The following is a 13,626-nucleotide window of genomic DNA, read 5'->3' as shown; positions in this document are numbered from 1 at the left end:
CTGACCTAATCAGCATTAGAAATGCCAAATTTTAACTATTCTTTTTCTTTCAGTTTTCACCCAAGTATTTTAGTATTTCTCTTTCCTACTCTTTTCTTGTTGTTCCTCTTATTACTTGACAGAAAAATAAAGGTACTAGTTAAGCAGAGAAAGTGGAAAATTGCTGTAATTATTGAACAATTCATGTAAGTCCTATGGGTTGATAGAATTAGGTATGATATTAAGGGCCATTTTAATCGTAATTTTATATCTTGTTTTAGCAGTGGAAATGGCGGCTCATCTACTTCAGTAAATGATCCACTTGGAATCCTAGAAGGCATTGTTTCTGCAGTGCATGCTAGTGTTGAGAAGGGGTAAGAGCTTACTGTATGGATTCTTTGGTTAAGACTTTAAAAGATACTTCTCATGAAAGCACTGAAGGTACTATATGGATGGTTTATCTTCGTGGATGTGTATAATGGATTTGCACTTAATTTTCTAAGAATTTATTCTGGAACAGACTGTCATTTGTCAAGTTAAAAATCCGAGCCTTGACAGAAGCCTTTACTTGATCATTGGGATGAAAGCAAGTCACCGAATCTGAAATTTAGTCAACTATGTAATATGGTGACTTGAGGCAGATTGCATTTCTACCACGAGTAGTTCACTGTTATTGTTTCAGTTAAGTAGATAAATAACAGAGAATAATGATTCACTTTCAGATATCTGAATTTAGATATCTCAATTTGTTAATATTTGTTGGCTATATTGCAGAAGCAGTTTCACAAATGCTGTATGGTGCTTCACTATAGGGTTTTTTCCCTCCTGTTTTGGGGATATCTTTATTTCAGTTCACGTAATGATATGTATGTCTTGCAAACATTTTCCATTGCACTTGTAGTAGAGATGCAGAATAAAAAAAAAGATAAGTTTTCTTTCCAGATATACAGACTAAGAAATCATGTCTGGTAGCCAACAAGAACAATTACACTATTTTGTGGAGGCATCTCCAGTAGCATTAAATTAGTGGATACTGAAGTAGACTGAACCGATTTAAAAATGTACAATAAATCTCGTTTGCAATATTCTAAGGTAGAATGGCAGAGCCAATACTATTTTATTCAGAGATGCGCTTTCTAGGGTCTTTTATTTGTCCACTTCATCAAGATTTAACTGCTGAAACAATAAGCTGGAGTGGAAGTCATTGTGATTACAAGAGATTGTTTACACTCATTTAAATACTTGTTTATTGCCTTAAACCTCAGCTATTCAATTTACAAAATATAAATCTTTCCCTTGGGAAAACATATATAAATATCAGGTGTGAGCTCTGCAAGACTGGAAATATTCCCGCAGGTCCTCTTAATTCCCAAACTTTTAATTTACTGTTTGAATGCCACCTGTTCAACGGAAGCATGTCTAATACAGCTCATGTACTGAGCTAGCAGCATCATTCAGACAATATAAAGCCTAAGTAAAACTGAAATCCTTGTAATTTGAGAACCTAAGCTGTCAATGTTTATTATTTCACAGCTGCTAGACAGGTTAAATTGGTGTTTTCTGTCTGATATTACTTTCCCATCTGTCTTGTTAAGACAAATAAGGGAGCATTAGTTATAAATCACACTCCACCTGGAACCACTTTCTTGATTTTTTTTTTTTTTAATTAGCTTTAGTTTAAAACATAACTGAAAGATAACAGAATAGCATTTACTGGGTTTTTTTTACATTCTAATTTATAGCCTCTATGGGGATAATGGATTATTCTATCTGCAGCTGCTAACTGATTGGTAATCCGTGTGCTCTAAATGCTTTCACCCAGTTAGAATGTGTTCAATATAATACACATTTTTTTAATTAAACAACTTAAGAGTTTTTCTAATTAGCTGAGTCAGGAAAATCCCCAAACTTAAGTTTTTCCATGTCTCTTATTTTTTCTAGGGTTGAGGGGCATTCTGCAATCATTATCATACTAGAATGTAAAATAATTAACCTGACTCGAGATGACAGAGGAGAAAATTAGAAATGTCTAGGGCTACAATTAGGAGAATCTAATTTGTCTATGTGAAGAATAAAGAAGGGTCTTGCAAGGAAAGAGAATGTAGGGCAATATGAATAATCATCAGATATAAGAAGATTTAAAATGTCATATCTAAAATGGAAGAAGTCAGGCTAGTTTTCCATGAAGTTAGATGGTGTGGAAGCACAGGCATCAGTCAGGAGTAGACACCATAAAAGGTCTTGTATTTTCAGTGCTGGAATCTAGCACCGTTATGATGCAACATTTAGCTGTATAGATGAATTTCAGTGGTATTGTATGGTTATTTCAAGTTCAAAAAATGCTCTTACACCGCTTAGCTTTAGGCACCTGATTTATGAGGGCTTATTTCTCTGCAGCATCACAGAGGTGAGCTCTTCCATTTCCAGTATTGAATGTAGTACGTTAACAGGTTTGAAAACACACGTAGTACTTCCGTGTGGATTTCTAAAGAGGTTTAACAAAGTATTGTTTAATTACAGGGAGAAAATAGTTTCTTCGGATGACCTTCTGGAGTGGTTGAGACCTTTCTGTGGTGATGACTCCTTAGCAGTGAAGCCTCGTATCAGAGTACTGCAAATTCTGGAACAAGCCTTCCATCTCAGTGATGAGGATAGCAAGCTACTTGTGTACTTCAGGACGCAAGCTGTTCTCAGAGCTTGCTGGCCCGAAACAAAGGTATTAATATTGATTGCTATAAATGATAGCATAAGGCTGGTTTTATACAAGGATTATATGGTGAAATGCTGGTTTGCAACATATGGTTGCAATGAATCCTGTTGGTATGGGAACTAATCCTACATTCCTTTTGAATCAGATTTCTAATACATTATGATTCTTTGAAAATTGAAGTTATGTGAAGTTAATGGATTCCTCAGCTTTTATTTGGGACCAGGAGTACCGAATACCAAACTTGATTAAACAATAATAATTTTCCTCTGTGTCCAGCGTTGACTTTGAAGTTCTTGTATATTCTTTCTTTTCTTACATTTCCTGTCAATTTTACCTTTCTTTTTAACCTCTGCTTGGTATGACATTATAGTCAGAATTAGAATGAGTGTTACTGGCCACTGTCTCTTTTTTCCTGGGATCTTTATTATTCCATGAATGTGTAGTAGGAACATTAAGAACATTCTCAAATGGGGAGATGTAATTGGTAGGGAGTGCATTCGGTCATAGTTAGTCTGCCGTTATCTCCTTAGAGGCAGCACCTCAAAACTGAAAGACAGTAGTTGCTTAAAAAGGATTCATACCCTTAACTGCCCAAGTGATAGTTTTAAGTCTTTTTCAGTGTAAAGTGTGTGGGGGAGGAAATAAGGTAAAATCATTGGTGAAAGAAGTTAGCTATATATTTGTTTCAAACTAAGAGAGACAGTGTTTCTACTTGAAGTTTTCAAGTCTAAAATAGATTGAGCTTTCCTTCTGAATTAAAGGATGAGAAAATGCCTAACTTTGGGTTTTGAAGTATATGCAAAGATTGGTGTAAGACTAGTGAAGATCATCTAGTGAATGTTCTCAGGAGTGAAAGTGCTCGAGTTTGTCAAGTAGCATATTACAATTTCCACATATACGAAAGGGCTCTCTTGTTGGTTAATCATTAATATTATAACTGCATTATTTCATGACATATAGGTGAAGTGCTTAATATGAACGTACATATTCTTAGAGGTTCTGCATTTGGAACTACAACGAAAATACACAAAAGGCTTAAAAGGTAGAAGTAGTCTTGTCTTTGAAGCTTGTACTGTTTTGATATCATATGAGTATCACTTGCTGCATGTAGAATTATTCAGGAATAGATTTGCTTTTCATCCATTTTCTAAATGCCTCTCCTACATGCCAAGACCTTATGAAACTAAAATAGACTATTTCTAATAGCTCCTCAAAAAAATCTATGCACAAAACCATTTTATCTTCATCTAAAACAAAAGCAATATCTCAGTTTTATCTTACTGTGCTAAGATCATCCAAGGGAGTAATCATAATAAAAATCTTAAAAGAGAAGGAAAATGCCTATCTCTTGCTTTTTTTAGAAATTACTTTTTCTGTTGCATTCACAATAATACCAGCACTTAACTCCTCAACTGCTCTTCAGGTATCTGTCTGTGATTGGATTCTTCATCTTCAGCTCAGTCCTTTGTCAATATTTGCCTTGCCCGTGACCCGCTTTCCAGTCCAAGAGCATTTCAAGTATAAAAGTTTCAACTAGAGTAGGTTTTAAGAAAAATGTTACAGATAGACATGGTTGAAAGCTATTGTCTGTTAAAGATGGAAAAAGAGCCCGTGTTTGACAGAAACCTTGTGAGACTCATTAGATTTGTTTGAGAAATACGTAGGATCACTTTTATTTTCTCCCATAATCTGATAGGTCAAAATGTATATAACTTTACAACATGAAACTTGCATCTATTTGCTTTTGTCTTGTGATGTTTTAGGAATTAATGACTGCATTACACGTGCTGCTGGCTCGCGTGTAGCTCCCTTCCCACCAGGACCCCTGAGGCCCTCTCAGCGGAGCTGCTCCCTAGCCTGGCTCTCTCCGCCCGTGCTCTCCTGGATGCAGCACAGCTGATAAACCTTGCGTGGCCCAATCTCCCAACCTGCTTAGGTCTCTCTGTATAATACATTCATACTTTGTCTTTCCTGAAGTGGTGGACTTTTAGAGTACTTCTAGTTTCAAACAGGAAAACATACCTAGTTTTTGCAAGGGAAGAAGCAGCAGTCCGTGTGAACGTAACACAGAGCTGCTTATCACTTCAATACTTGTTTGCTGATGAGTTGCGTACTCATCATGGTGCAAGAAGCCATGCAGCAAAAAACTGAAGTCTTGTGCTAGATGGGCTCAAACCTTTTAGAGCTGATTGTATTAAAATGTGTATACCGTACTGCGGGATAAAATTATTTGTCTATAATATTATTTAGCCAAGTTCAGAAATAGTTTTCAAACTTAGCAATAGTGAAACCTGTGCTTATATGTACATGTATACAAAGCATTATTTTTTCACCTCAATTCCTGCTCCAGAGTGCAATATAAGAGTGCAGTTGGACCATATTTAAAAATTATTCTGATTTTCACATCGGTTCAAGCTAAATGCCATAGGTGAGAACCTTTTGCTTTCACTGAATATTTTGTGCTAGATAACTAATGTGTGATTTAAGCAGAAGAATCATACTAGTTTCTCTCTTGGGTACCAGACGTTGAAGTTCAGACGTCTTCAAGTGAGTGATCTACTATTTAGACTGTTTATTTTCTTTTTTTTTTCCCCTCTTCTAGTCAGCTGATGTCAAATGCTAGTTTCCAGTTTGTTATTTGGAAAAGCAAGTGATGATCCTATTTTGATGATTGAGCTTGTTATTTTGTGAATTAACAAATAGGGAAAAAGCAGAATAAAATAGCATACTGGAAACCGTATTCTCTGTATTTTTAGTAGGTGCATTTCACAATCCTTCATGCTATGTTAGTGAAACAAGAACACTGCAGAATTCAGTAGAATTCACTGCTGAAAAGTGAAGAGAGAGATTTGTTTAAGAGCTTCTGGCAAAGCATTAATTAATCAAGTTTCTTGTGCAAGTTAATGCTTCAGGAACAAAGACTTTGAAAAGCAATATCATTCTGCAGAAAGGGATGTTGAAGGACAATTGAAAAGTTTTATCAGGTTGCTGGGTAATTCTGGGTGAAACGGAGTCAAAAGTAGGTACAATGAATTACATCTCTGAAACGTGCTCAGACTGATATGTCATTCTGTCTGCCTTGTCTGTAGGTATCAATTTCTCTATCATCACTACACCTTTGTTAATTTTTCATTCATCGAAGTAGTAAAAACCATTGATCAAGTTTGTTTTGTTTTGTTTTTTTTTAAAGGAGGGTGTGGGTGAATAAAATGCTGTTTTTAACTTGTAGAGGAACACATTTAAAAGTTGGTTTTGTTTTGTTTTTTAATGAACTTTAAATTGTAGATGTTTCAAAAATGTATTCATCCTCTTGCTTCCAGATTGTTTCATTCTTAATTGCTTGACATTTCTTACGAACGTTTAGGGGATCCCTCTTTTCTTTTACCATTCCTTAGTATAAAAAGGGACAGCAGATATTTTAAAGGATTAATATGGATTTCTATTGAGTAAAGATAAGATGATATTGCAGTGTTCAATTACCAGAAAATGTGTGAAAGCCACCCTCAGTGTGTCTACTAATCCTCTTAGTCAGACTTTGCATACATCAAGGAGGGACTTAATATTTAATTATGCTCTAGGTGCTATAAGTAGTGGTCCCACAAATCAATGTGCTGCTGGGAAACAGGCCAGCTCTTACAAAATTAAAAATGTCCTTTATAGAAGCAGCTACCTATCAAGCAGTCAGAAACACAGCAATTTCCAGTTCTCTAATGATTAGTTAACAAAATTAAAAATTCAGGGGTCCTCATTTTTCAAAGGCTTGAGAGTCTTTAATTCACGTTCCAGTAGCATCCCACGCTACTGGAGGAAGGAGACATTCGTTGTTTTAATCCCCTTGGTGAATTTTATCTGAGCTCTTCAGGTTCTGTAATTTTCTAGTTAACTGGTGCATGAAAAATATGGGTCAAAATACTGACGTTTTTCATATATTAAAAAAATGTTGGGGGAGGGGAGCGAGAAAAACATGGTTTAGAATGTTCAGATCAAGTTTTAGCTTTATCCTCCTAAGATGGGAAATCCATTTATTTTCATATAGTGTGTAAAAGTATAGTTTATAATGACTCACAGCACTGTCTAATGTGTGTAAGGTATCGGCTAACAGGTTGTGTGTACATAGTCATGAAGTTCATTGACCAGTTACAAGGCATAAGTAGCAGTAATAAGAGTTAGGAGTTTGCCTCAGGATGTTACAATGGTACTAACACAGCTTCTGCAGGTAAACCAACAGTTACTTTAAGATATAGAAGCTTCACAGTTAGTAGCTTCTTAAGACGCATCTTGTCTTAAAAAGATCATTTCATTATGATGCAAATACAGAGTGTAATTACTATTTGCATGCCACTTAAATGCAGATAGTTTTGTCATTTAGAGAAGGTAATCTCATTTAGCCTTTCCCCTCCGATTGTTATGTTTTTTTCATGATCTTGGGGTAAATAGAGCCGCTGAGGGCTAAGTGTTTTTGAAAATTGGAAGGGATATTTAATATGAATTTAAGATTGTGTCTTTAAGCACTTTTCTTATTTTACCTTCATTCTATTTTCTCCCTAAAGTTCAGCTTTGAAAAACTGCCAGATTAACTTGTGTGCTGTGTACATCCCACATGTGTTTTCTCTTCCTTCTTATAGGTAATTTATGTATGCCATATGCAAGTTTTATGTGTCTCAGCAACCGTAGCAATGTCTACACGAGCTTGGCTGAGAACTTGGGTGTGGCTGTCAAGCCACCATTGCTCTTTTCTCCCTCTTCATCCAATGTATGAAAAAGGTATATATATTTACATGGTATTTCTTCATATGACTTCATAAAGAAAGGTCTCAGTGGGAACACTTCAGTGTCCTGTGATTTTCAGCTTTTTCCCATGGTTTGTATTGTGTCAGCTACATTTAAACCAAAGTATTTGGAAAGCAGAGTGAGACTTAAGAATTCCCAAGCCATCTTGCTGCAGTAATTTATCAGGTAACAGTGACCTGTATTTAGCTTGATCTGGCAAAATTTAGGTGAAGGAGCTGCATCTATTTAATCCTCAGCCATCTTTTATTTGTGAAACCTGCTTAATTAGAAGGAAGATTTATGGTCCTATCAACTTTGAGTAGACTTGTTACGATGTTGTTTGTAATTCTAGAGACATTGTTTCTTTACTGGTAATGCATAAATATTAAGTTTAGGAATTTAATTTAAGTTTTAATTAGTATTTTGAGACACTAATTTCCATTCCTCCAAGATGCAATTTATCCATATGAGAACATGTGAAATGTACTTTTTCTGGGAACATAAATTGTAGCATATATGATTAATTAAATACTTTAAGATGCAAATGAAATATTTTCCATTAACTGCACAAGTAAAACAGATAAGACAGAGTGGAGAGAAAGGCAGTGTAGCTTGAGTGAACATGATGGTTTCAAATACGAGCCTTGGGTACTATGGTATTCTTCGGTTAGCAGCAGTTGCTTCAGAGGAAGATAAGAGTGCCCTGGAGTGGATTCATGGGGGATAGTTGACTTTCTGTAATAGGTCTTTTGAAATGAAGGTGTTAGTGGAGAATAGCTTAAACATTGTATTTTTATCTCAGCTTCAGAAAAATTAGGAGCTCATTAGTGATGTAGTCAGAGTTCTGTTCTTATACTGCAAAGGAATTGGTGGATGAACCAAGGTTCTGCCTTGTCTGTATCTTGCTAAATGTTTGGCGTTGGTACAGCATTGAGTGCAAAACAGATTGGAACTTTGTAGAAGGATTTATTTTATTTTTTTTTTAACCTCTTTATATGGTTTGGTATGTGGTGGTGATCCATATTGTATCCAGATCCTATGATTGTAGGATCCAGAAAATCTCTGCTCTGTTTTATGTAATACATCACTTTTTTCCTTACTCTGTTGTTTACTCAGAGTAAACAATTCCAGTCATGGTACCTCATTCACAGTGCTTTCTGTTGCTGCAACTATCCTTCCCTCTATCTCAGAGCCCACTGTGATATGCAGTATAAACTCCTGAAAGGAAGTAGTTCCAGGAGTGAATGTGATGTCCTTGTGGAAATGAGCAGTCCATGCTGCATCCCAGCACCTTGATTGCTCTCCTGACTTCAGTAGTAGGTTGGCCAGAGGTCTCTGAATTTCATTCAGTGAAATTCAGGTTCCTGTTCGTACTTGATGAGGCTAATTTAACATGTTGTAAAATGGGATGGTTTCACCATTGGTATGTTTTATTTGCGTTCATGTCGATTGAGGGAGTGAGGCTGTCTTTCTGTATCATATTTATTATTAAACAGGGACTCAGCTATGATGTCTGTGACTGCTAGGACTTTCACTACATTAAATAACAAAGAAAAACACTAAATGCAGTGCTTACGTAATGCCATCGGGTTTGACATTTGCATGATGCTGCCTACCTTCTGATTAATGTTATGACTGCAACAGAGATACTACTTTATTTCAGGCTTTACAGCTTAAATAATTTTTTAGTATCCATTCGCTTGGTATTTTAGGTGCTCCTGGTCTAGGTCTGTATAAACAGTGGAGGAATTTTGCATTAAAAATGTAAGTCCTTCTTTGCTATTTTTTTTTTTGACTGAAAATAGCAATACTGAAATAGTACTTAAAATTGGAGTCAACATCTCAAAAGCCTATTGTTTCTAAAAGACAGCGTCTTATTTTATTGTGAGGGTTTTTTTCTGAAAATGCATCTTTTACTTTGTTGATTTAGTCTATCTGCAGGATGACATTTTGGAAGGATTAATTATGTCAGGTTTTCATTTACATGAAAACCACTTTTAAAATAATTTTTCTTTTATCAGCAAAAATTGGAGACTTTGTTATCAAGACAGCAGTTATACATGTGGCTGCATACTGGGAGCTTGTGCATGCACTGCTGCTTGATGGTACTGTTGATCGGGAAAGGTAAACTGAAGAGCCAGTTGCTTAAGGTAGGGAGGGAAATAGCTGACACTAATTTTACAGCTTAAAAGTAATATTTAAGGTTCTCATTTCTAGGCTGTCTTCCACCACTCTTTACTGTTCTAAATGTAGAGTGTCTCTGTTATGTAAAGATCATGAAATATGAAACAGTGATTAGTGATTACTTCCATGCTTTTAAGTCCTTCATGTTGCACAGATGTTACTTTTAGACATAATTTACATAGATCCAATTTTTTAGCTATTAACTGACATTTAGTAAATATACATTTTAAATTGCATATATGTTAATTCTGTCTCATTCAGGTCTAGCTTGATAGATAGATACATAAATCTTTGAAATGTATATTTTTTTCTTTATTTGCCTTTATCTCTTTATCAATACTTATGTACAGTCTTCCGAGTTTCTCTTCGTGCTGAAATGTATTTGCAGATTAGGAAATAGTCTCCTGCAGAATACAAATGAATGGATTTCATTTTCTGCACGAGTTATGCATTTTTATGCATTAGGCAATGCATTTGTGTTTCTTGAATTTATTTGCATTTTTCACTGTTAGTGAGCTGCGTATCAAGCAGATAAGGAATTAAACAATACGTAAATCAGTTCAGAAGAAAAAAGTTCTTGGTTATTTCTTTTGTAGTAGATTGTAACTTCTTGCAAGACAGGCAACTCAACATGTGACTGAGTCTTTGTTTAATTCATCTCCGGTACACTTCTGGTTGATTTGTTTTTAAACATGAATCCCATAACTTGCTTATCCTGTTCACTGGCTTCAGCTTGAGCAGGATTCGACCTATGGGATTATGCACATTCCTGAACTATCTGTATGCAGAAGGCTTTCGTATCTGGTCAGCACTCAATATTCATAATAATTTTAATATGTGACATCAACTTGGGGGGAAAGTGCAGGAAAGCATGGCCTCAGAGTTCTCCTTCCTTTGGGGTAGAGAGTACGAGTTGCAAACACAAAGTTTGTTACGCAAAGCTCTGATTTGATTTGTCATTTTGTATTGATTGCTCTAAGATCGTTGTCTTGATAGAAGGCTTTTCTTTCTTGTCTGTCTGTGGCTGTTTTTCCAGAGTCTAGGTTGTAAAGGCCCACATTATCTCTGTGAGTTCAGGACTTGGAATATGCTCCACCAAGAACTCCTGTCTCCTTAAACTCAAATAGAGAGGAGATGTGAAGTAGGCCTTTGCGTCGCTGTCACAACTTATATTCCCCTTAGTAACGTTATGGAGAAGAATCAGTCCTTTTCGGTTGGCAATTTTGGGGTGCAAATGTTGCAATTCGTGGTGAATTTTGTTGGTTTCCTGGCAATGTTTCTCCGCTGTGAAGGTTTCACAAAGTTGTAGTGAATGATTCCACATGCCAACAATCAAACAGTGGCCATAAACTTCTTTTGGTGTATCTTCAGTTTGAGGAAATGTTTTGGTGCTTCACCTCGGTCCAGCTGCTGTGCAGAACACTACTGGTTGTAGTATAGAGTCCATTTTTTGTCACGTGCCACAATTCGATAAAGAAATGGATTGGTTTTGTTGCACAAAAACAGCACAAGCAGACTTTGTAATGGTGAATTTTGGTTTTCATTCAGCTCATGCAGCCCCCGTTTGTTGAGCTTTTTTGATTTTCCAGTTCCGTGTAAATGTCAAACAAGTGTTGAAAGGTCTGTGTTCAGTTCTGCAACCTCCCGAGATGTTTTGTGTGGGTCCACTTCAATTGTGGCCCTCATTTTGTTGTCTTTTATTGCAGAAGGGTGTCCATGACCTTCATCATCTTCAAGGCTTTCTCTTCCATTACAAAGTTTTTGGAACCAGTGTTGAGCTGTACGTTTGTTGACAGTCCGCTTGGCAATACTTGGCTGATACTGCAGTGATTTCCATTCCTTTATTTCCCCTTTTGAACTCATACAACAAAATCATTTGAGTTTGCTTTTGTCTTTTGTTTGACAGAGTAATATAAGAAAGGGTAACAAAGTGAAAACAAAACCATTAGCATAGGTAAGTAGAGTGAATTTTGTGCTTTAAAATGGTATACTACATGAATACAGTTAAATAAAAGTTTAATCTAAAATAAGCAGGACAGTTTACAGTGACAAAACCGGCAATTATGCTTGTACCAACGTAATATTTTTTGTTGGTTGTGGTTTGTTGGTTTTTTAAGTGGATATTCCTCAATAAAACTGTTCCTTTTTATTAAGTGAGATAATGCCATAAGCCTAGCTTCAGAAATGCTTATTTCAAGCAAGGGAATTTCATGTGCAGCACTGGCCCAGGCTCCAAACTAGATCATGTTTTCCCTACAGTGTTTTTTTCATAAAATAGAACTAAATTCCATCATTAAAGAAGGCATTTGGAAGCACGGTAGAACAGGTTTTAAGAAGTTACTATCTCTCAGCTGTGTCTTACTCCTATGTAATACATTTCCATTTACCGAGATGCAAAATAGATGGAAAGTAGGATTATCCATGTGAACTTGGGCAGATGGAGAAAGCAAGATGAAAAAGTCTCATTTAAAACTGACAGGTTCCTCTGCCGTGAGGGGAATATATTTGAAATACGTTTCTGAGGAAAGTGAAACTCATCTATGCTAAAGAAAAGATGGACTTCTCAAACGACACATTGGCATTCAAAATTTTTTTTATGGAACCTCATGCACAGGAAATATTTGAACTTGCCCGGTTTATAATTTAGTTGTATGAGTGTTCTTTGAATTGCACTTTTCTTACCCAACAGTGGTGAGAGTAATGTAACACTTTTATATCCTAAATCACAACTTCCCATGGGTTTTTTCAAAAGTAAAAGTTTTTGTCGGATTTCCAAAAAAGACTTTCCAGAAATAGGAAGTAAATGCAGTCATAAGACTGAACGCTCTGTAATGAAGCAGATCAAGTCGGTGCCTCATAGCAGCCATTTGGTAGTATTCCTTTTTCTAGGAAATCTTTTGAATTTAATTCTAAAACACTGTGAATATTTAAAGTGGATAAAAACTAGTGCTGTATAAATGTGTTGATAATTGCCTTTAACTCTGTGCATAGCAATATGGTGCTAAGGCATGGAAGGAAAAGTACTATATCACCTTATTGTTCGAACCTCAAAATTTCAGTGAGTACTGGGGAAATAACTTTAAAGGAGATGGTAAGTTTGCTGTAAAGTATGTCTTTGAGAAGCAACTTTTGCTTGGCCTCATTGACTCCTACCTTGTGAGAGTACATGTTTCATGTATTGAAAATGGGAAGCTTGCTTGAATCCCTGTTCCCTCAATTCCCCCTGAAAACTGCATATAACAAAATATTGTGGGTCCAGTGTGTTTTCGTAATGAAAATTTTAATTAGTATCTAAGTACATAAAAATGTCAGTGCTGGTCCAGATCGAAGTCCTTTTCAGCCCAGTATTCTGTCTCCAACAGTGACCAAAAAGCAGACATGGACGGAAGAACAGAAGGACTAGAAGTGTACATGAAACTTACTCCAATATTGCCCTCATCTGTGGGAAGTCAGAGGAGGGTGGTTAGGAATAAGAACTGCAAACAACTGTGTAGACAAGCTGTAAATTAATGTGTTGCTCTGGCCAGATCAAGTAAGCGGAATCTTGATAAATTCAAATAAGGATGATTGATAGGTAGGAATAATTTACCAGAAAGATATTAAAATTGTTTACACCTTAAACTTGCTTACCTAAGTGGAAAAACTAAGCCTAATAGGAAGCGTATTAGTTTACACAGAAATTATGATTTTAGGGGAAAGTTACGGGAGAAAATTGTGCTGAGAGATACATAGATTATCAGAATAAATTGCAATAATGGCTTCCTGCAGGATTTAATTTCTTAAACTTTGGAGAATGAGACTATAAAAATAGTGAGGAGAAAGAGTAGTAGTTCCTCACTTTTCTTTCTTCTCAGGTTTTCTTACTTCCAATGTTACGTTTCACAAAATAGATCAGTCCACTAGTTTTTAACCTTTTCTGTCTGGCTATATGTTGAGGTCTCCACCTAACTTGCTTTTAAGCAGATACCTCAAACTGTCCGTGC

The 13,626-nt window shown here is 36.0% G+C and overlaps 1 protein-coding gene across 1 annotated transcript in view; it reads left to right on the top strand.

Annotated features, from left to right (window-relative positions):
* The window catches only part of NBAS (NBAS subunit of NRZ tethering complex), a 173,648-nt gene that overhangs the window by 123,903 nt on the left and 36,119 nt on the right, over positions 1-13,626 (top strand). The window contains exons 47-48 of the mRNA XM_054061941.1: positions 261-353; positions 2,500-2,695. Of these exons, the coding sequence (XP_053917916.1) occupies positions 261-353; positions 2,500-2,695 (289 nt within the window). The remainder of the gene's footprint in view (positions 1-260; positions 354-2,499; positions 2,696-13,626) is intronic.

The sequence above is a fragment of the Cuculus canorus genome, chromosome 3 (genome assembly GCF_017976375.1).
Source record: "Cuculus canorus isolate bCucCan1 chromosome 3, bCucCan1.pri, whole genome shotgun sequence".
NCBI lineage: Eukaryota > Metazoa > Chordata > Aves > Cuculiformes > Cuculidae > Cuculus > Cuculus canorus.
This window is presented reverse-complemented; position numbering and strand designations above follow the sequence as displayed.